General features: G+C 38.1%; 1 protein-coding gene across 1 annotated transcript in view; it reads left to right on the top strand.

The window, feature by feature from the left end:
- Positions 1 to 1,833: 1,833 nt before the first annotated feature.
- Rnmt (RNA guanine-7 methyltransferase) overlaps positions 1,834 to 23,266 on the top strand; it is a 170,344-nt gene continuing 148,911 nt past the window's right edge. Inside the window, exon 1 of the mRNA XM_067146565.2 lies at positions 1,834 to 2,276. Coding sequence (XP_067002666.1) covers positions 2,166 to 2,276 — 111 coding nt within the window. The 5' untranslated portion in view covers positions 1,834 to 2,165. The remainder of the gene's footprint in view (positions 2,277 to 23,266) is intronic.

Raw genomic sequence — 23,266 nt, 5'->3', positions numbered from 1 at the left:
CGACACAAACAGCTCCGTGATCACTAATACCATCTATTACTTCGGTTTCTCTATAGAGCTCATCTTGTTTTATCAGCATCGCATCCAAAATATTCTTCCCTCTAGTTGGTTCCATCACTTTCTCAATCAGCTGCCCTTCCCATATTAACTTATTTGCCATTTGTTGTTCATGCTTCCTGTCGTTCGCATTATCTTCCCAATTGACATTTGGTAAATTGAGATCACCTGCTACTATCACATTCCTTTCCATAACATTTCCAACATAGCTGATTATCTTATCAAATAATTCTGAATCAGCGTCAGCGCTACCCTTTCCCGGTCTGTACACTCCAAAGACATCAAGTTTCCTATTATCCTTAGAGATGAACAACGTTTGCTAAAACCAGTTTAAGGACATGAAAGACAAGTGACCTAACATTCATGTCCCGTATATAACTCAATTCACCCCATTTTTGCAATGAGCGAGTTTTGAAAAAACGGTCCTCAATTCAGGACGAATTGGGGCAAATATTCATTTATAGGAAGGGGAGTTAGGGATTGGAATAACTTACCAAGGGAGATGTTCAGTAAATTACCTATTTCTTTGCAATCATTTAAGAAAAGGCTAGGGAAACAACAGATAGGGAATCTGCCACCTGGGCGACTGCCCTGAATACAGATCAGTAGTGACTGAGTTGAAAGATACAATGCCATTTCCTGTAGACAGAGACATGAATCACTGACAAAGTTTTGTTTAACAAAATTGTAAGGCTTCATATCTGAAAAAAAAGGTGCTATGCATCTCGAAATATACAGTACACCGTTTCGTTTAAACTGCGAGCCAAAGAGAGAAAGTTTTTACATAGAAGAACTACGCCATGAGTTGGAACTGTCATCTACCAAGGAGACTGAGAACCTCTTGTGCAACCTTAAACAAAACAAATCCCTAATATGGTCAGATTTTTACTGTACAAATGTCATGATATGGAAAGAATGGACGAACGCCAACTACGAGCTGAGGCATATAATTACACGGTTTGCTGTCCACGGATTTCACCACAAAATGTGTACGAGAATCGATTTTTACAAGCCATCTCCAAAGTGTCAATGCAAACTATGCCTCAAAGATTGTGATAGATATCGTGCAAAGTTTTGTAGCAAAATATGAAGTTTTGTTCGGAGTGAATTAAATGCATATTTTGTTCTATTCTTCTAAATAAAAAATATGTATTTATATGGCCATTAGCTGCAATTAAAGTTTCATTCATATCCCGTATCCATTTCTTACGTAACTGGCAATAGTAATAACAGTAAGGATGATAAGGAACATTCGAATGAGTACCGGTACTGACTTTAGTGAATTAACTCTTTGCTATATTCAATCAGTGTTTTTGTCTCTCTTTTTTTTTTTTTTGTTAAATTGTTCGTTGGATTGAAGGCTTGTTTTTTTTTTGTTTTTTGTTTTCACATATTTCGTTGTTGAAGTCCTGTATCGTATATCAGGTTATAAGACGTCTTTGTTCTTGAAGTTCTACATGCCACCGCTCGTCGCTCTAGGGCCTCAGGTGTTGGCAGTGCCATCTGCTTGGCGGTCAACGGCAACTCGTAGAGTGATTGAAATTCTTATTTTGTACGTTACGGTTTTTACGGATTCCCTAAACTAAATTGTAGTAATTACAAATATGTTTAAATTAAAGATTAACGAACGATCTTTGTCTTGGAATTCTTCCTTACCATCTCTCCGCAGTGCACGGGAATTCTTTTATATTGGTGACTCTCAAAATAGTATTGTGGAACAACATCTCGGCGAAATATCCCTGAGAGTTTAAAGAGTTTGCGTCCTTCCATATTAAGTATTCTTTGTAATAATGGTTTGCAAAGACCGGTATTGAAAGAATCGACCGTAGTTAAACATCAGTGACAGTTTTGAAGGGCTTGTTGGTATTTTTTTTTAATTTATTATGTATCTATATGATTATATATATTGTCAGTAAGTTTTGTGCGTGCAAATAGTCCAGAGTGAACAATAAAGACTAATATTAGCGGGAATGCAACAAACATTCATTCTAGAGAAGAGAAGTGCTGCAGTTGTTTTTATCACTATATATTCGTCGCTGATGAATTGAAGAATGTAACATTCAGAAGTGTTCTCTGGTTCTTTTTCTGTACTACTGCACTGAAATAAAATGGAAAACAGCGGCGGTAGTATGAACAGTGTAACGTGTGAACAGCGTGGAGGTTCGAAAGAGAGTAGCATTTCTGGTACAGCAGGATCAAGTTCAGGCCGTCAAACTGTGGTAAGTTTCGTTAAGCAGCCCTGTTTTTGTGAAATTCGAGATTTGTAAAATCTGGTTTACATTTGTATTCATGTTACTGCTTTTCATCCTTGCGCGGAATTCACATAACACTTGAGAGGTTTCGGATGACCTATAACTGGAGAGTATCCAACATTGGTCGACCACTCCCCCCCCCCAATAGTCCTATCCGTATTTAATTAGGTAACATATCACACTGGTTTAGACACCACATAACCACAGTCTGCTTTTTATGCTCATAAATTACGTAGACTAGTCTGAGATTGTCCAGTCCCTGTAGCCTATGTATGTTTGTAAAGCTCCTTACATTAAATAATGCTGGTTTAATGCCATGCGCAGGATTTCATGAGTCTTAAAGATTGTTAAAATAGAATAAATGAATGATTGGAATTGTGCAATGTGTCTTCCAGTCTGACTGAGCTTGTATGCTGATAATGACAGTGCTTGAAGGAATAATGATACACTAGTCTTTATTTCTTGGGAAGTCACATATTTTAAATGTATTATAATAATTATATTACTATTGTGTTTTCAATTTGTCTGCAAGCACTGTGAAACTCCAGGTATTCTTTAGCATCCTGTGTTACTGTTTCTATTAGTCCACTTTTATGTTATGAAGTGTTAAATTTTCTGGTAGTGTTTAACCACATATGTTATAATATTAATATATTATAAAAAGACTAGGCCTAGGTAATCTTCTATTGGGCTTTAAAGTTTTCTACAGTACTGTAGGCTACTTGTAAGTTTGTTCGTTAACGAGATGGCTTTGCATTCAGATATAAGGGATTGAATACATACGTAAACTGAATATTCAAGAATGGTCATTATCAGGGCATTAAATTTGAAGTCAGAAGGCCATAGCTGCTCTGAATACTTTGGTCACTGCTAAGTTTATTCCTCACAAATATAATCAAAGTTCCAAGATATTTTCCCTTCCACACAAGAAAAATATGAAAACAAATAATATATCGTTGCTTAAGAAGCGATACTGCGTATCTGACAACGCTCTTCCTATACATTATTGCCCGTCTATCTGGTCATGCCTCCCAGCCGCGTATGAGTAATGTACAGTCCATCAGAACAATTTTCATTGTGTTCATTTTACTATGGTAACAAGGGGTACGATGCGCATTGGTATCACCCAAATATCACTATAAAATTTGTCACAAATGGAACATAATAATTGCTTTTACAAATATCAAGTGAAAAATCTGCGGCAAATTAAGAAATACCGTCGTTATTTGAGAAATATGAAAACATACTTAAGGCTTGTAGACAGGACTGGTTTATGTCGTACTCTGCTGCTGGTGCCGTCTTTTGTTACTTTCTTCAGGTCCAGGGCTAGCACCGTGGAATGGGAGTGCTATGTCTGTAGATTCTCATTATCTTTGTCCATATGACTAGAGCGGCCAGTTCAAACAGCAAAATGGAGGTCAACAGAAAAATAGCATGATCCCTGGACCAATAAATATTTTTATTTCTGTTCGAACGAAAGTAGCTCGATCCCTGGACGAATAAATCACTAGTCCACTGATTTTTTCTTATGTACATTGGCTATACCATTTTGTCGCCTATTAAATATTGCATATCGCGATACAATTCATGAAATGATGTCATTGACAAGTGAAGCAATGAAACGAAAGTAAAGAACTTCAGTGAGCACAGATATCACACACGAAATTGTTGAAAGTGTAAGACAAAAGACATACGTGTGTCACTGTGAGCGCAACACCAAATGTAGGCCTACTTGTAAAGTGGTAAAGTACGTATACATAATATTCTCCAAAAATCAAATATTTCTTAATTTGCTGCAGATTTTTCACTTGATATGTGTAAAAGCAATTATTATGTTCCATTTGTGACAAATTTTATAGTGATATTTGGATGATACCAACGCGCACTATACCCGGTAACAAGTAAAAGAAAATTAACCTTAATTGTGTCATACTGTAGGAATGTATGTTTGCATATCGTATTTATACACTCCTACAGTCTAATGTATTTAAGGATAATTTTCCTTTACACATCAGAATAGGAAAATGGACATAACGAAAATTGTGATCAACTGCATATCCATATGTGGCTTGGGGCATGACTAGTCTTAAGGAAAATGGTGGGTAGGAAAAGCATTGTCAGAAATGCACTATTGTTTAAGTGACGATATGTAAAAATTAATGGCATGCTAAAATATTATCTGAAATAATCTGAAAATACATGTACGTTTGAAATCAAGGTCAGTGAATCCATTTATAGAAATCCTTAATAAGTCATCCCTTGTCTCCGGTGAAAATTTTCTGTAGTCTAGTCCATTTTGAGTCTCTTTTGACAGACTTCATGGTGTGTTTACTGGTAGAATAGCACAAAATGAGAGAATCTGCAGCAAATTTGGAAATCTTGTTACAGGAGTTTCACTGTGAATCTTTCCCCACACCTGGTTAAGAGTCATTGAGAAAAAACGTATTTTGTATTCTGTTCACTCTACTAAAAGAACAAAGAACTCCCACTACGTCATTATACATACTTGAACTCAAGTAGCCTATAGTACCTACCTGAACCTTTTCTTGATACCAAGTTTTATGAGGGTGAGGAGTAAGGAGGAAGCTCTCCCAGTTCCGGTTATACTGCCAACTGAATGGAAATGAAATCTGAATTGAATCGATAATATAATCGATCAATATGAATTTACTAAACTTTTATTATCGTAAGCCAACAACTGTGTCGTACGTAAGCTACATTATATAACATTTCTCAATGCGAAACTTGTTCCTAGCATGATTTCTATAGTTCGGCTTTGCTGTGTGAACAACAACAGTACTAGTACTTAAAGTGTACACCAGGTATCTCACAGCAATACATGAGCGATTCATAGTTTGTGTTTCAAAGGTTGCCAATACGAATCTCGAAGATAACCGAGGTCTACTGATTCAGCACTAGGAGCTCAGGTATAAAGAAAAGGTTTGCGTACTGTACTGGAACAGCTCTTTTATTTCTTCTGTACTAAACAAGATCTTTCATGGGCCAGTCAAATCATCACTGACTTAGTCATTGTTATAATTAGCTCTCTTATAAAATGACAGAAGATTAAGTTACTTTGTTTCTTCTCCTTGGCAGCTACTTAATTGTTATAATACCGGGCAAGTTGGCTGTGCGGTTCGGGGTGCGCGGCTGTGAGCTTGCATCCGGGAGATAGTGGGTTCGAATCAAACTGTCGGCAGTCCTGAAGATGGTTTTCCATGGTATCCCGTTTTCACACATGCTAGGGCTGTACCTTAATTAAGGCCATGGCTGCTTCCTTCCAACTCCTAGGCCTTTCCTGTCCCATCGTCGCCATAAGACCTATCTGTGTCGGTGCAACGTAAAAAGGGAAAATTGTTATAGTAGGCCTATATGAAACATTTATTGTAATTGTTGACTTAATTGAACTGTGATCTTGCGAAAAGGACTGCTAACTAAAAATCAAAGCGTTTCTAAATGCTGGAGATAGAAGCAAAACTTCTAATTCTGGAACACAGTATAAGAAACGTAAACCAATATGAAATCACCACCATCTGCTGTCTCATTTGCAAAGAACCTGTATTTTATAAATATTAAATATAATCGTCAGTGGTGCTGTGGTTATGATTAAGTAAAGTTAATATATTATTTCTTGTCTTGGAGTTCTTCCTTACCATCTGTCAGCAATGCACGGGAATTAGATAAATTTGGTGACTTTCGGAACAGTACCTTTCTACGAGAGTAAGGAGAGGAAATCGTCCGCCATTCAATACAAAACTAAAATGAAATGACTAAATTACAACATTTCATGTTGTTGAGAGAAAGTCGAAACTGGTAAATAAACAAGAAATTTTGCCATTTATAGTCATTTCATTTTAGTATTGTATTGAATGGTGTGTGATTTCCCTCATACTCTCCTAAAACAGTGTCAATACAGATTGAATATGAAGTTTCTTACATATAATAGTACCTTTATGACAGTACATTTTTAATATTAAACTGTACCTCTTTTTTTTTATTGGGTGGGGCAAATAATGGTTGGGGTTTCGTGCATTTTAATTTTTGTCTGTTACAGTGTCGCGGAAAAACGGTTGGGTGGAATTTCATTAAACTGGACAGTTGAATTAAGGGTAAGAGTAATTGGAGCCATAGAAATACATTTTGCAATTTGTTTGAGACATTAGGGGATAGATTAGAAGGCTTGAGAGAAGAGAGAAATAAGCTTGTAATCTCTCACAATATTATTTTCACTTGAAATAATGAGTATTACGAAGTCGATAGTAAACATTATTTCTTATCATATATCACGTGTACATATTTTTCATATGAAAAATGAAGAAAAATGATATAACCCCTCTTGGTGGAGGATGCATACGAAGAATACACCCACGGTATCCCCCGCATGTCCTAAGAGGCAAGTAAAAGGAGCAACCAAGGGATGTTGAATCATGAGATTACCTGTGGTTAGTTCCATCACACGAGGAACACCATGAGTCAACTTTTTTTGCAATTAGTACCACTATGTGAGGAATACCATGGATCTGTGGGGGGATCACTGTGGATTTACAGTACCCATGTATAGTATCTGCCACTATGACGGAGGTTCCCTCTGTCCGGTTTCAGTTGGAACACCCCAAGGAGAAAAAAAAAGAGGCTATCCTCACTGGGATGTTTCAGCATCTCGTTGTGGACATGCATCTGCATTTCGAGGGAAACCGCAGGTTTGGGCGTTGCCTGTGATTAGTACTACTATATGAGTGGTGCCATGGGTGTGCATTGCCTGCGATTATAAAAACATGTGAGGTAGCTCCAAGTAGCCTACGCAATGGCCTCCACGGTGTGCACTAGCCATGCGTCTTGGTGGGTATGCTGCAGCAGTAGCCTACGCAATGGCCTCCACGGTATACACTAGCCATGCATCTTGGTGGGTGTGCTAAGTACCAACTGATGAGCCCAACTTAGCACACTGGGGCGAAACACTGGCAACCGGGAATGAGTTAGCTGGAAAATTTATAATGTCCAATAACGGACCATTTATATTGGTAGTACTATGCTGCCGATCTTACAATCCAACGTACCAGAGCTGGAATGACCAGGCTGCAGACAGCCTTGAGCCATGGACACTCCTCTGCTATTATTCTGTTAAGTGTGGACGCTGCTCATTCCAATCAGCGCCTCAGACTAGGGATCGAATAACTGAATACTATGATAAACCAATGTGCTACATACCAGCAGTATCAGAAAATGTATGAACCAGAGGAATGGCATGCTAAAGAAGAAAGTTATCTAACTCCCCAGCTGTTTCCCTCCTATGTTCAGGCAGGCTGTTATACTCAGTACGCAGCAGTAATCCCATCTATTGGAGATGAGTGGCAGCATATGAGACAAAGAATATCACAACAAACGATGGTCATTGTAATGTTATTGTTGATCAGTTTTATGAACTGTTGATGACCTTCACATTTAGTTTTCTTCCAACTCTGAAATACTACTCTTATCATAGTCGGTGCGGTAAAAGTGAATAAAACATAAATGATCGGAAATTGTATTGTCTATAACTTTTGTTATGTAGTGCTTTTTGATAGGATCAATAATGTAGGAATTTAAAAATTAAATTTTAGGTGCCTTCCCCTAAACTACCATTTTGTTCAGGGTGAATAAAATTGTTTAGCCTATAGTGTAGACTGTAGTTTCTTATTCCCCGACTCTGTATACCGATTTTCATTAAATTCTATTTACCCATTTTCACGTGGCTCGACATTGATATGTACTTAGTAACAAAAATACAAATTCATGAATATCTCTGTTATCATAGCTGGTATGGTAAAAATGCGTAAAACAGAAATGATTGGAAATTTAATTCTGTATAACTTTAGTTATGTAGTATTTATCGATAGGGCCACTAATAACATAAATATTTGAGAACTACATTTTAGGCCTTCCCCTAAACTGTGCCATTTCACTCAGCTTGAATAAAATTATTTATGTCTTAGATTGTAGTGACTTTCTCTTCTGCTGTTTTCTCGTGATGTGCGTATGTACGTACCTACAGACAGAAATTACGGAAAATTAAAAAGTGCATTTCTTGTTTACTGTGGACACAATTGATTCAGAAATAACATTCTTTTTAAATTCTGATCGATGTACAGACGAAAGTCTTGTTTGTTTGTTTGTTTGTTTGTTTGTTTGTTTATATATATAGATTGTAGTGGCTCATTCCCTGACTTTACGTACCGATTTTCATTAAATTCTCTTCAGCCATTTTCCATACGTACATACAGACAGGAATTACGGAAAAGTAAAAAGTACATTTCCTTGTTGCTGTGGACATGACCAATACAGAAATATCATTCTTTTTAAGGGAAGTTAGGACTGAATTTATAAAAAAAATAGTAATTATTGATAGAATTGAATGAAATTTGGTTTGTGGTCTCTTAATGGTGAAATAAGGCCATTTACCAATTTTCAGGAAAATAACAACAGAACTTTCTGAGAAATTAACACTTACAATTTAAAATTTTTAAAAATCGGTAAGCATAAAAAATGCTCCAGCTGAACAGTTACTTCAAATATCACATTGAAAACTGGTGTACAGGCACTTCAAGGTATGGAAAGAATTTTAACAGAGAGAAAGTCTGCATATGTAGTCCATGAATGTGAGGAAAAAATGTGTTTTGTGTGTTTATGTTTTTCTCAAATTATGCTAAAAAATACCCCCTTTGAAGGCTATTATCTTTTAAAGTATCAACATTATAAAAAAATCCTTCTGTTAATATCAAGACAATACAGGTGTTAACAACCCATGAAATTCTTATGGAATTTGAAACCAAATTGGTTCAGCTGGAACATTTTAAATACCTGAAAATGTATATATGAAGAAAAAAAAATTTTCGTAAGTAAAAGCTAGTGGATGGGGACTCAGCCAGACATTCAAATGTCATGCTAGTACTTTAAATATGGCAGAACCCGAAAAATACCACCGCCAAATGATCCACAGGAGTCCGGCATACAATAATATGCACAAATTGAAAAATCGATAATTTTTACTTTTTCCGCCAAAAACTTAGTCCCAGCCTCCCTTAAATTCTGAGCAATGTACAGACAAAACTCTTATTTTATATCTATACTGACTTATTTCCTTTAATTCCATGTGGAACATAGGGCCTCGACGAAATTTCTCCAGCTTGTTCTATCTGCCGCCAATGCTTTCACCTCCCTCCATGTCTTGTTAACTCCAGCAATCTCCTTATCTATGGTTCTCTTCCAGGTAATCCTCGGTCTGCCTTGCCTGCGACTGCCTTGTGGATTCCCACTCAATGCCTGCCTTGTGATACTCTCTTGTGGTCTTCTCAGGGTGTGCCCAATCCATTTCCATTTTCTTCTCATTATCTGTTCCTGTACGGGACTTTGACTTGTGGCCTCCCAAAGGTCTTTGTTTGAGATAGTTTTTGGCCACCATATTCTCATAATGTACCTCAAACACCGATTTATAAAAGTCTGTAACCTTGTGGTAATGTCTTTGGTCACTTTCCAGGTCTCACTTCCATACAGTAACACAGATTTAACATTTGAGTTGAATAGGAGCTTTGTTTTTGTACGAATGTGAGGGAATCTCCATATTGGTCGTAACTGTGCAAAAGCTCCTTTGGCTTTATTTATACGACTCACCACATCTCTAAAAGCACCTCCATCCTGGTTTACCATGCTTCCTAAGTAGCAAAATTCCTCGACCCTTTCTACATCCATTCCATCTAGAGTCAAGCTGCAATTGTTACGATGGTTTATGCGCATTTCTTTAGTCTTTAAGCCTACTTCTTTAGCTTCTATTTTTAAGTCATTCAGTTTGATTTCCATGTCCCGAAAACATTCTGCAAGAAGACAGAGATCATCCGCATAATCCAGTTCTTCCAATCGGTTATTTAATCCCCACTGAATGCCACACTTTCTATTCGTTGCCTCTCTCAGCATACAATCCAGTGTCATGATAAACAAGATTGGCGACAGTAGACATCCTTGTCTTACTCCAGATTTTACAGCAAAAGGTTCAGACAGCTTCCTTTTATGTTCTACGTGACAAGTATATCCATCATACATTGCCTGTGTAAGACGGACTATCTTTTGTGGAATTCCAAACTTTTCCATAGCCTTCCACATTTTCTTCTGGTTGATAGAGTCAAAGGCCTTTTCAAAATCAATGAAAAGTATATACCGGTACAGAGATGTCTGATACTCAGCAAATTGTTCAATGATTAGCCTAAGTGTGTTAATCTGATCCACAGTAGACCGACCTTCTCTGAAACCTGCCTGTTCTTGACGTAGTCTCCTGTCAACGGCTGTGCTTATTCTGTTCAGTATGACTCTTGACATCACTTTTCCCCCATATGAGAGCAACGTGCCCTTCTTCGGTATTTTTGATGAGGAAACCCTTCTTCCACTCCTCAGGAAGGTGTTCTTCGTTCCATATTAGTGTTAGAAGTGGCTCCATGATTTCCGCTGTTAAACCTGGATCTACCTTTAGGGCTTCTGGGATAATGTTATCTTCACCAGGTGCTTTGCCACTCTTCATTTGTTTCACTGCTTGTGCAATCTCTTGTCGTGTTGGTGGTTCTACCGAGATGTCTGGATCCTCCAAAATGGTTTCAACTTCTTCAGTTCTCGATTCCTCACCAAGATTATTGAGTACTTCCATGAAGTGATGTCTCCATCTTTCCAATTGCTGTGTCTCAGATGTCAAGGCTACTCCGTTCGCATCTCTGACTGGTTTCTGCCCTGAAAAGTTCCTCCTCGAAAGCTTTCTCGTAATGGCATATACTTCTTTGCTGTTGCCGACTCTTGCTGCTTCTTCTGCTTGTGTTGCCAGTTGGTCTGTAAACACTTGTTTATCTCTCCTCACTTTCTTCTTAACCTCCTTGTTGGCCTCCCTGTATTTTTCCATTGCTGCTGCTTTCTGGTTTCTTGTTCTACTGGAGTTGACAAGTGCCTTGCACTCTCATCCAACATCCATTCTTTCCTCCCTGGCTCTCTGTAGCCCACTATCTCTTCACATGTCATGAAAGAGTTCCTTGACTGTGTTCCATTTGGTATTTACATCTTCATCCGGTTGTTCGGCAAGGGCTTCAAACCTGTTCTTCAAATGTACCTTAAATTCATTTTGCACTTCAGGTTTCCCAAATTTCTCGGAGTTGAAACGTTTCATTCGTACTGCTGCCTGTTTTACTGGTGCTGCCACCTTCAATCTAACATCAGCAATCATAAGGTGATGGTCGCTGCCTACATCTGCTCCACGTTTATTCCTCACATCTAAGAGTGAATGTCTCCATCTTTTACTTATCACCAAGTGATCAATTTGGTTTTCTGTGCGGAGATCAGGTGACACCCATGAGATCTTGTGGCAGTTCTTATGTGGAAACAATGATCCACCTATAACCAATCCAAAATTACTGCATAGATCTATGAATCTCTGGCCATTATTATTTTCTTCTCCTATTCCATGTCTACCCATGATGATTTCTCTTCCTTCATTTTCATTACCGATTTTTGCATTTAGATCTCCCATTAACACCACAATGTCCTTCTTCTTTATCCCTGCCAGTGTTGTCAGCCTAAACTTAAACTCTTCCTTTTCTTCCTCTTCTGCTGCCTCTCTTGGCGCATAGCGCTGTACTATGGTCACAGTTCTAACTTTGGTTCTTATTCGTACAGTAATTATCCTGTGTGATACAGGAGTCCATTCCAGTATGCTATTTTTTGCTTTCTTTGTGAGTAAGACACCTACTCCACTTGAATGCTGATCATTTTCTTCTCTTCCAGAGTAAATGAAGGCACCCCCCTCTTCTGTCCTCACCTCTCCGTAGCCTGTCCATCTTGTTTCACTCAACCCAAGTATCTCCAGTTTATACTTTTTCATTTCTGCCATTATTTCTCTCAGTCCGCCAGTTTCATACATAGTTTCAACATTCGTGTTCTGTATTTCATTGCAAAAGCCGTCTCCATAAAATCCGGCCGGTATAAATTTCGTCTGGTTTCTGTAATAAGTTTAATTCAGGTGTGCGAGTTATTAGCCCACAGCACCCTAAGTCCAGTGGAGGGGCTGCCTCCTGTCTGCGCTAGACCGCAGGATTTTTCTGTAGGAGTTATCTCCCTTAGCCTTTAAAGATCCCTCTTTACCACAAGGCAGTGATTTCTTCTTTATTTATCCCCAAGAAAAAGGGTTGCCTCATCGGCCAGCTTCGCCGTACCAAAGGACCCCTTCTCCGCCGTTGAGGTCTTCACCAGAGCCCTGTTAGCCATCACTTTTCAGGATTCCTGTAGGGCCTTCACAGCTACCGTAGCGGTCATGGGGCACACACAGTCCCCACTGTACATCACCCCTACAGGCAATCCCCTACTTCATGCCGTTGCCCACCTCCCACGACGTGGGCGAGGGGTTGGCCTTGTGGGAGGCTTATATCTATATATATATATATATATATAAAATAACTTGTCCTGACTGACTGACTGACTGACTGACTGACTGACTGATTCATCATCGCCGAGCCAAAACTACTGCACATAAAGAAATGAAATTTTGGGGATATATTCATATTAAGATGTAGGTGCTCGCTAAGAGAGGATTTTTGGATATTCCGTCACTAAGGGGGTGAAAAGGGGGGTGAAATTTTAAAATGAGTGTATCTATATCTCAAAACTTTAAAATTTTACAGATGTAAAAATTGGTATTTAGAATCTTCTTTAAAAATAAGGAAACATGTATTTTTTTGTTTTCAGAAAATCCCAATAGGAGGGGTGGAAAAGGGTGAAAAAGTGGTTGAATGCCTTTAATCAGGATACCGGTACTTATATCTCAGAAACTGAAGATATTACAGATCTGAAAATTGGTACTTTCGATCTCTTATAAAAATAAACACGTATTTTTTATTTTTGGAAAATCCAATTAATGGGAGGGTCAAAAGGGGGGGGGGTTGAATTTTTTAAATTAGTGCATCTATATCTCAAAACTTTAAAATTTTACAGATGTAAAAATTGGTATTTAGAATCTTCATTAAAAATAAAGGAACATGTATTTTTTGTTTTCGGAAAATCCCTATAGGAGGGATGAAAAGGGGTGGAAAGGGGGTTGAATGCCTTTAATTAGGATACTTAGCCTATATCTCAGAAACTGAAAATATTACAGACCTTAAAATTGGTGTTTGGAATCTCCTTTAAAAATAAAGAAACACATATTTTTTTGTTTTTAGAAAATACAATTAATGGGGGGTTAAAAAGGGGGTGAATTTTTAAAATGAGTGTATCTATATCTCAAAACTTTTAAAGTTGATAGATGTAAAAATAGGTATTTAGAATCTTCTTTAAAAATAAAGAAACACACATTTTTTTTGTTTTCGGAAAATCCCAATAGGAAGGGTGGAAAAGGGTGAAAAATTGGTTGAATGCCTTTAATGAGGCTACTTACATTTAGAACCTGAAGATATTACAGACCTGAAAATTGGTGTTTGGGATCTACTTTAAAAATAAAGAAAGGTATTTTTTCGTTTTTGGAAAATCCAAATAATGGGGGATGAAAAGGGGGCTGAATTTTTTAAATGAGTGTGTCTACATCTTAAAACTTTAAAAGTTTACAGATGTAAAAATTGGTATTTAGAATCTCCTTTAAAAATGAAGGAAGACATATTTTTTTGTTTTCTGTAAATCCCAATAGGAGGGGTGTATGCCTTTAATGAGGATACGTACATCCACAGAAACTGAAGATACTACAGAACTGAAAATGTGTATAATGGATCTCCTTTAAGAATAAAGAAACACGTATTTTTTTGTTTTTGGAAAATCCAATTAATGGCAGTTAAACAGGAGTGACAAATTGGGGTGAATTTTTTGAAAGACTATATCTACAGAATATCTGAGAAACGTAAAATGTTACAGATGTAAAAAGTGGGTATTTGGAATCTCCTGTAAATGTAAAGAAACATAGGTGATTTGTTTTTGGAAACTCCACTTAAGGGGAACTAAAAAGGGGTGAAATTTTAAAATGAGAATTTCTACAGTATATCCCAAAAACTTAACATGTTACAGAAGTGAAAAATGGTATTTTTTATCTCTATTAAAAATAAAGAAACGTGTATTTTTAGTTCTCGGAAATACCACTTGGGTGGAGTGGGGGGGGGGGGTAAAAGTGACTGAAAATGGTGTTGAATTCTTTTAATTAGGCTACTGATATCTCAAAAATGAAGATGTTACAGACGTGAAATTTGATATTTGGAATCTGCTTTAAAAGTAAAGAAACTCGTATTCTCGGAAAATCCAATGGGGGGGTGAAAGAATTGAAAAATTGAGTTGATTGTATGAGAATACAGACATCTAATAGAAACTAAAGTTGTTACAGACATGAAAATTGGTATTTGGATCTCCGTTAAAAACAAAGAAAGACGCGTTTTCGGGGGGAAACCATCTTGGGGGGCGGGAGTGAAAAGGAGGTGAATTCCTTTCATGAGGATACATAAATCAAAAACTGAAGAAGTTAGAGTCGTGATAATTGGTATTTAGAAGATCATTTACTATTAATGAAACAAGTATTTTTTGCCGGAAAATTCACTTGGGGGGGGATTGAAAGGAAGTGAAAAAATGTGAATTATTTTTATGGGGATACTTATATCTCAAAACTGAATGTAATAGACGTGAACATTGGTGTTTGGAATCTCCTTTAAACATAAAGAAACACGCCTTCTTTTAATTTTTTTGGTGGGGGGGGTGTGTGTGTGTAAATAAACTTAACGGCGGTGGGGTGTAAAAGGAGGCGAGACCAATTGATTTTACTGTTCATAATGTAGTTATAAGGAGCCTCCGTTGCTCAGGCGGCAGTGCGCCGGCCTCTCACAGCTGGGTTCCGTGGTTCAAATCCCGGTCACTCCATTGACATTCATGTTGGACAAAACGGAGGCGGAACAGGTTTTTCTCCGGATACTCCGGTTTTCCCTGTCCTCATTCATTCCAGCAACACGTTCCAATATTTCATTTCATCAATCATTGCCCCAGAGGAATGCTTCGGCAGCCGGCACAATTCCTATTGTGGCCGCTAGACGGGGCTTTATTCAATCCATTCCTGACCCTGTCGAATGATTGGAAACAGGCTGTAGATTTTCGATGTACTTATTCTGATCATAAACCTATCATTTTTAATCTTTCTTGGGTTCGTTTTCAACAGCCATCTTTTCCTTCGGAGAACGTTCTTAGATTACAGTAGATTCTCTTGTCACATAAATAAAAATTTTAACACATTTGAAATAAACGATAGGAATGAGATTGACCGTCAAATTGTTCACTTCTCTAATAAGGTCAATAATGCACGAAAGTATGTCATTCGTATCGCCAGAAATCCCGCACACTTGCCTGTGCGCGACAATGGTGCTGGTCACATTGTCAACAATGACAACGACAGCAGATGTAATTTACCGCCAAGTAGCGGTCTTGCATCTTTCTGTGTGGTCCAGAACATCTAATAATAATAATAATAATGTTCTGGACCGTTGTCAAATGTGCGGACCGCGCTGGAAGCGGGTGCTGGACGGGTAATGACTAAGAATGCAGTCCGGCCGCGGGTTCAGTACCGCCAAGGTACCCAAGATGACACCACGTCGGATCTCCTGAAGGATTTGATCCATATTACAAATTTTTATAGGAAAACATGGCAAAGATTTAGGGACGTAAATGACCGGGTGGAATACCTGGACCTAGCCCGAGAAGTACGAAATCGATTGCTGGAAAGAAAGATTGAAAAATGGGAGGAAATTTGACGTAATCTATTAGAAAACGAGTCAGGTCGCGAATTTTGGTGGATTATATACCTAAAACAATAAGCATTCAATGATAAATTTCTGTATAATACCGTAGCAAAGCACGGGTATCTTGCTAGTATATAGATATGGGCATTTCTTAAAAGTCTTATTTTATTTTGAGGGCCAATGACCTAGATGTTAGGCCCCTTTAAACAACAAGCATCAATCATTTTATTTTGAAAGGCCTGTTTAACAAGAGCTATCGTTTTGATTTCCTTGATGTAGCCTATCTGTTGTCTTCAGTTGTAATGCTTCCTAAGTAACAGAAATATTGCACTTATTCTGTTTTGGAATTTCCTAGTCTTGTTGTTGTTTGAGTCATCAGTCCATAGACTGGTTTGATGCAGCTCTCCATGCCACCCTATCCTGTGCTAACCTTTTCATATCTACGTAACTACTGCATCCTACATCTGCTCTAATCTGCTTGTCATATTCAAACCTTGGTCTACCCCTACTGTTCTTACCACCTACACTTCCTTCAAAAACCAACTGCACAAGTCCTGGGTGTCTTAAGATGTGTCCTATCATTCTATCTCTTCTGCTTGTCAAATTTAGCCAACTATTGTTTATAAGTTTCATTTCCGTATTGATGGATATTACTTTACATAAAAACAATATATATACAATTCTCCACCTTATCAATACGAATTTATTTTACATTACAAATATTCAAGACTAGTTTCGACCCCTATGGGGTCATCCTCAGTTGACATGTATTGTAAATTGTTCATAAAAACATCACGTATAGTGGTAAAAGTTAGACTAGTTTAGGCTGATCATTAATGTTTGGTATGTCTAGTACATGACTAGTGTGCATTGTTCATAAAGACATATATTACCTTACTGCTACTACTGTCCAACTTTAAGTTATATAGTATGGAACACAGATATGTTTGTGTAACACAACAGTGACAAGTTCAAATATTTACAGAATTGGCTGTTGATTAGTCACATGATATTACAGAACACAGGCTTGAACATTTTTGATTTAAGTGTCAGTGCAACATCTTGCTTTTATACATACTAGAAGCTAAATTCATTTTGAAAAGTCATTACATTCTGATTGGAACTTAGTGTGAGGTTAAAGTTGAATAAAAATATATGCTAATGTGGACATTAAAATATTGTTAAAATGGGCATATAATCAAAAACAGTGGTATGTATGCCACACATGTCTAGTATAAAAACTCATTACATTGATTCTGTTAGTGTGCAGTACAGCATATACACTGATTTGGCATAAATGGATTTGTATATATATTGTTCCAACAAAATGGATCCATAAAAATATAAGATGTATAGGTAATTAGTATTGATCCACTGCAAATTAGGTAATGCTGTTGTTTATCTGAAGATCTGTTGGCAGCTACAGATATTAAAGTTATTAAAAATGTTAATGGAACATGTTTTCTTCCGTAGACGCGATGTTTAAGATGGGTGGCATTAGTCAAATATGATGAAAGTTATGCGTCTTGGTGCACGTTGGTTGGTTCTGGAAGCTTGTATGTAATGAGAAACCAAGGTGGAGTGTGTAAAGTGCTGGAGCCGCGCATCAGATCCCAACAGGCAGCTACTAAGAACGCACGGCTCCAGCACTTTACACACTCCACCTTGGTTTCTCATTACATACAAGCTTCCAGAACCAACCAACGTGCACCAAGACGCATAACTTTCATCATATTTGACTAATGCCACCCATCTTAAACATCGCGTCTACGGAAGAAAACATGTTCCATTAACATTTTTAATAACTTTAATATCTGTAGCTGCCAACAGATCTTCAGATAAACAACAGCATTACCTAATTTGCAGTGGATCAATACTAATTACCTATACATCTTATATTTTTATGGATCCATTTTGTTGGAACAATATATATACAAATCCATTTATGCCAAATCAGTGTATATGCTGTACTGCACACTAACAGAATCAATGTAATGAGTTTTTATACTAGACATGTGTGGCATACATACCACTGTTTTTGATTATATGCCCATTTTAACAATATTTTAATGTCCACATTAGCATATATTTTTATTCAACTTTAACCTCACACTAAGTTCCAATCAGAATGTAATGACTTTTCAAAATGAATTTAGCTTCTAGTATGTATAAAAGCAAGATGTTGCACTGACACTTAAATCAAAAATGTTCAAGCCTGTGTTCTGTAATATCATGTGACTAATCAACAGCCAATTCTGTAAATATTTGAACTTGTCACTGTTGTGTTACACAAACATATCTGTGTTCCATACTATATAACTTAAAGTTGGACAGTAGTAGCAGTAAGGTAATATATGTCTTTATGAACAATGCACACTAGTCATGTACTAGACATACCAAACATTAATGATCAGCCTAAACTAGTCTAACTTTTACCACTATACGTGATGTTTTTATGAACAATTTACAATACATGTCAACTGAGGATGACCCCATAGGGGTCGAAACTAGTCTTGAATATTTGTAATGTAAAATAAATTCGTATTGATAAGGTGGAGAATTGTATATATATTGTTTTTATGTAAAGTAAATTTAGCCAAATCGATTTCCTCTCACCAATTCGATTCAGTATCTCTTCATTCGTGATTCGATCTATCCATCTCACCTTCAGCATTCTTCTGTAACACCACATTTCAAAAGCTTCTATTCTTTTTCTTTCTGAGCTAGTTATCGAACATGTTTCACTTCCATACAATGCCACGCTCCACACGAAAGTCTTCAAAAACATCTTTCTAATTCCTATATCAATGTTTGAAGTGAGCAAATTTCTTTTCTTAAGAAAGCTCTTCCTTGCTTATGCTAGTCTGCATCTTATGTCGTCATTACTTCTGCCATCATTAGTTATTTTACTCCCCAAGTAACAATATTCATCTACTTCCTTTATGACTTCATTTCCAAATCTAATATTTCCTGCATCACCTGCCTTCGTTCGACTGCACTCCATTACTTTTGTTTTGGACTTATTTATTTTCATCTTGTACTCCTTACCCAAGACTTCGTCCAGACCATTCAGCAGCTTCTCGAGGTCCTTTGCAGTCTCAGATAAAATAACATCATCGGCAAATCTCAAGGTTTTGATTTTCTCTCCTTGGATTGTGATTCCCTTTCCAAATTCCTCTTTGATTTCCTTTACTGCCTGTTCTATATAAACATTGAAGAGGAGGGGGGACAAACTGCAGCCTTGCCTCACTCCTTTCTGGATTGCTGCTTCTTTTTCAAAGCCCTCGATTCATCACTGCAGATTGATTTTTATACAGATTGTAGAAAAATCTTCGTTCTCGGTATCTGATCCCAATCACCTTCAGAATCGTAAATAGCTTGGTCCAATCAACATTATCAAATGCCTTTTTCTAGATCTACGAATGCCATGTACGTGGGCTTGTCCTTCTTGATTCAATCCTCTAAGATCAGACGTAAAGTCAGCATTGCTTCACGTGTTCCTACATTTCTTCTGAAGCCAAATTGATCTTCTCCCAACTCAGCTTCAACTTGTTTTTCCATTCTTCTGTAAATAATACGTGTTAAAATTTTGCAGGCATGAGATACTAAACTAATGGTGCGGTAGTTTTCACACCGGTCAGCACCGGCTTTCTTGGGAATAGGTATAACAACATTCTGCCGAAAATCGGATGGGACTTCTCCTGCCTCATATACCTTACACGCTAAATGGAATAACCTTGCCATGCTGCTTTCTCCTAAGGCAGTCGGTAATTCAGAAGGAATATCATCAATTCCAGGTGCCTTGTTCCTATTTAGGTCTCTCACAGCTCTCAACCTCTGACCTCAAAATTGGGTCTCCCATTTCATCAGCATCAACAGCCTCTTGTTCCAGAACCAAATTATCTACATCTTTACCTTAATACAATTGTTGGATATGTTCTTGTCATCTTTCTGCTTTGTTGTCTTTCCCTAGAAGTGGCTTTTCATCTGAGCTCTTAATATTCTTAGCCTAGATTTCCTTTCTCCAAAGGTTTCCGTGATTTTCCTGTATGCAGCATCTACCTTTCCCAGGACCATACAACCCTCGACATCCTTGCACGTCTCCTTCAGCCATTCTTCCTTAGCTACCTTGCACTTTCTATCCACTTCATTCTTTAATCGCCTGTATTCTTTTCTGCCCTCTTCATTTCTAGCATTCTTGTATTTTCGTTGTTCATCAATCAGGTCTAGTATCTCCTGAGTTATCGACTGATTCTTAGTTGATCTTTTCTTCCTTCCTAACATCTCTTCAGCAGCCCTACTGACTTCATTTTTCATGACCATCCACTCTTCCTCTATTGTGTTTCCTTCAGCCTTTTCATTTAGCTCTTGTGCCACATGTTCCTTGAAACAATCCCTCACACTCTTTTCTTTCAACTTGTCTAGATCCCATCTTTTTGTGTTCTTTCCTTTCTTCAATTTTTTCAACTTCAGATGGCATTTCATGACCAAGTTGTGGTCAGAGTCCACGTCTGCTCCTGGGAAAGTTTTGCAATCCAACACCTTGTTTCTGAATCTCTGCCTAATCATAAAGAAGTCAATTTGATACCTCCCAGTGTCTCGAGGTCTTGTCCACGTATACAGCCGTCGTTTGTGGTGTTTGAACCAGGTATTGGCAAGGACTAAATTATGATCAGTGCAGAATTCAACCAGCCGAGTTCCTCTTTCGTTCCTTTGTCCCAATCTGAATTCTCCTACTGTATTACCTCCTCCTCCGGCCTACCACTGCATTCCAGTCTCCCATCACAATTAGATTCTTGTCACCTTTTACATATTGTATTAAATATTCTATCTCTTCATATATTCTTTCGATTTCCTCGTCATCCGCTGAACTAGTAGGCATATAGACCTGAACTATTGTGGTTGGCATTGGTTTGGTGTCTATCTTGACAACAATAATTCTTTCACTATGCTGGTTGTAGTAGCTTACCCGCTGCCCTATTTTTATTCATTATTAAACCAACTCCTGCCTTTCCCTTGTTTGATTTCATGTTGATAATTCGGTAGTCACCTGACCAAATATCCTGTTCTTCTTGCCAACGTACTTCACTTATACCAACTACATCTAACTTTAGTCTATCCATCTCCATTTTCAGATTCTCTAACCTACCACAACGATTCAAACTTCTAACATTCCACGCTCCGACTCTCAGAATGTCAGTGTCCATCTTCCTGATGATCGCCCCCTCTCGTGTAGTCCCCACCCGGAGATCCGAATGGGGGGCTAGTTTACCTCCGGAATATTTTACCCGGGAGGAAGCCATCATCAGTACATCATTCATACAGAGAGAGCTGCATGTCCTCGGGAGTTAGTTACGACTGTAGTTTCCCGTTGCTTTCAGCTGTGTAGCAATATCAACACAGCTAAGCCATGTTGAGTATTATTACAAAGCCATATCAGTCGATCATCCAGACTGCCGCCCTTGCAACTTCCGAAAGGCTGCTACCCCCCTTTCGATGAACCATTCGTTAGTCTGGTCTCTCAACAGATACCCATCCGATATGGTTGCACCTGCGGCTCGGCTATCTGCGTCGTTGGGACACGCAAGCCTCCCCACTGCGGCAAGGTCACATGGTTCATAGAGGAGGTTCCTAGTCTTATGTTTGTATTATTTAACTTCCCTACCATCGTTGCTCACAAATAAAATTTTGGTTTTCTTACTATTGATTTTAAGTTTGTAATGTTTCAGTGTATCCTACAGAGCAGTCAACATTCTGTTTAATTCCTTCTCAGAGTTTGCTTCTGTGGGTTGCTGTGGATTATTTTCCCATTTACCGTTAGTCCTTTCCTTTAAGGGCCGGTTTGACCATCTGCTGGTAAACGGGCTGGCAGCTGCGCGTGAGGTAAACTACTTGGGGGTGTACATCAGCTGGTACTTTGGCTTGCATGCAACCACCTCCGCGCAAGCGCTGGGTAGCTACCCGGAGCTAGACACCGATATACAGGATTGGCTCGACTGATTTTCAGCGACTACCCGCTTTCGAGTGAGGTGCTGTCTATTGATAGATGTATGAAGCTCATTTCAATTGTCTTATTTTCCTGTGCTTGCATCTGCTGATTATCACCAGAAAGCCTAATAAGGGGAGTCTTAAGAGTTATGGACAACGATTTATGTCAAGCTTTCGTGATTTTAATCTATGAGCTTCAAAATCAATACCTAATTAGGATTAAAATCTTGAGATTACATTTTCTTATGCCAGTCTTACACCTGTCATGTAAGGCAGCGTTTTGGAAAGTATTCTCGTAGTCAAGTCGCTCACTCCGTAATAGAAGGTAGGCCTACACAGGTTCTCTTCATCTTTCTAATTTACATTTAAACACTTATTTTTGTTCCCTGCCGTTGTTCTTAACTCTCTCCATGCTCTTCTATATACGTATATACACACACATCTTCCTTATGGGCTTATTGCCTTTGAGCATTCCACGATTCTCTATTTGCAACTAGCTGTGTGACCTCGTTTAGTTCCACATGTTTCCATTTATTGATAATGCATTTCATTCTAATGTTTAACTTTATGAAGATAAGGATGGAAGATAATGTGAAGAACTAATCAGGGTAAATATCCATTCATAGGAGGAAGAATTCGGGAATGGAATAGTTTCTGATTTCTTTTTTACGGGAAGACTAGGTAAACAGCTTATAGGGAATCTACTACCTGAGCGACAGTCTTATATGCTACTAGCTGATGTACCCGTGCTTCGCTACTGAATTCTACATTTATACAGAATTCCAGGTTAGATAGTGTACACGTTGCGAGTCGTCATCATCATCATCATCATCACAGGTTGTTCTGCCATCCGGCAGGTCCAGTCATGGCTGTGACCTCCATATCTCTCGATCTTGTGCCCTTTTCTTTGCTTCTCCATAATCTTCCTTTCTTTTTCTAATGCTGTCTAATAACTGGTATCGTCTCCTTCCCCTTCCTCGTTTTCCTTTTACCATCCCTTCAATTGCTACTCGTAGTAAAGTGTTGTGTCTTAGATTATGCCCTATCCAATTTGTCTTCCTATTTTGGATTACGGTCCTCCTCACTTCTCTCGCTCTCTTCAGAACTTCCTCATTTGATATTTTATCTTCCCACTTTACCTCCTTCAATTCTTTGCCAAATCCACACACATCTGAAATGCCTCTATTCTTCTCTGTTCTCCCTTCCTTAATGTCC

The sequence above is a fragment of the Anabrus simplex genome, chromosome 4, assembly GCF_040414725.1.
Source record: "Anabrus simplex isolate iqAnaSimp1 chromosome 4, ASM4041472v1, whole genome shotgun sequence".
Taxonomy (NCBI): domain Eukaryota; kingdom Metazoa; phylum Arthropoda; class Insecta; order Orthoptera; family Tettigoniidae; genus Anabrus; species Anabrus simplex.
The sequence above is the reverse complement of the archived record's forward strand: the minus strand, read 5'-3'. Positions and strand labels throughout refer to the sequence as shown.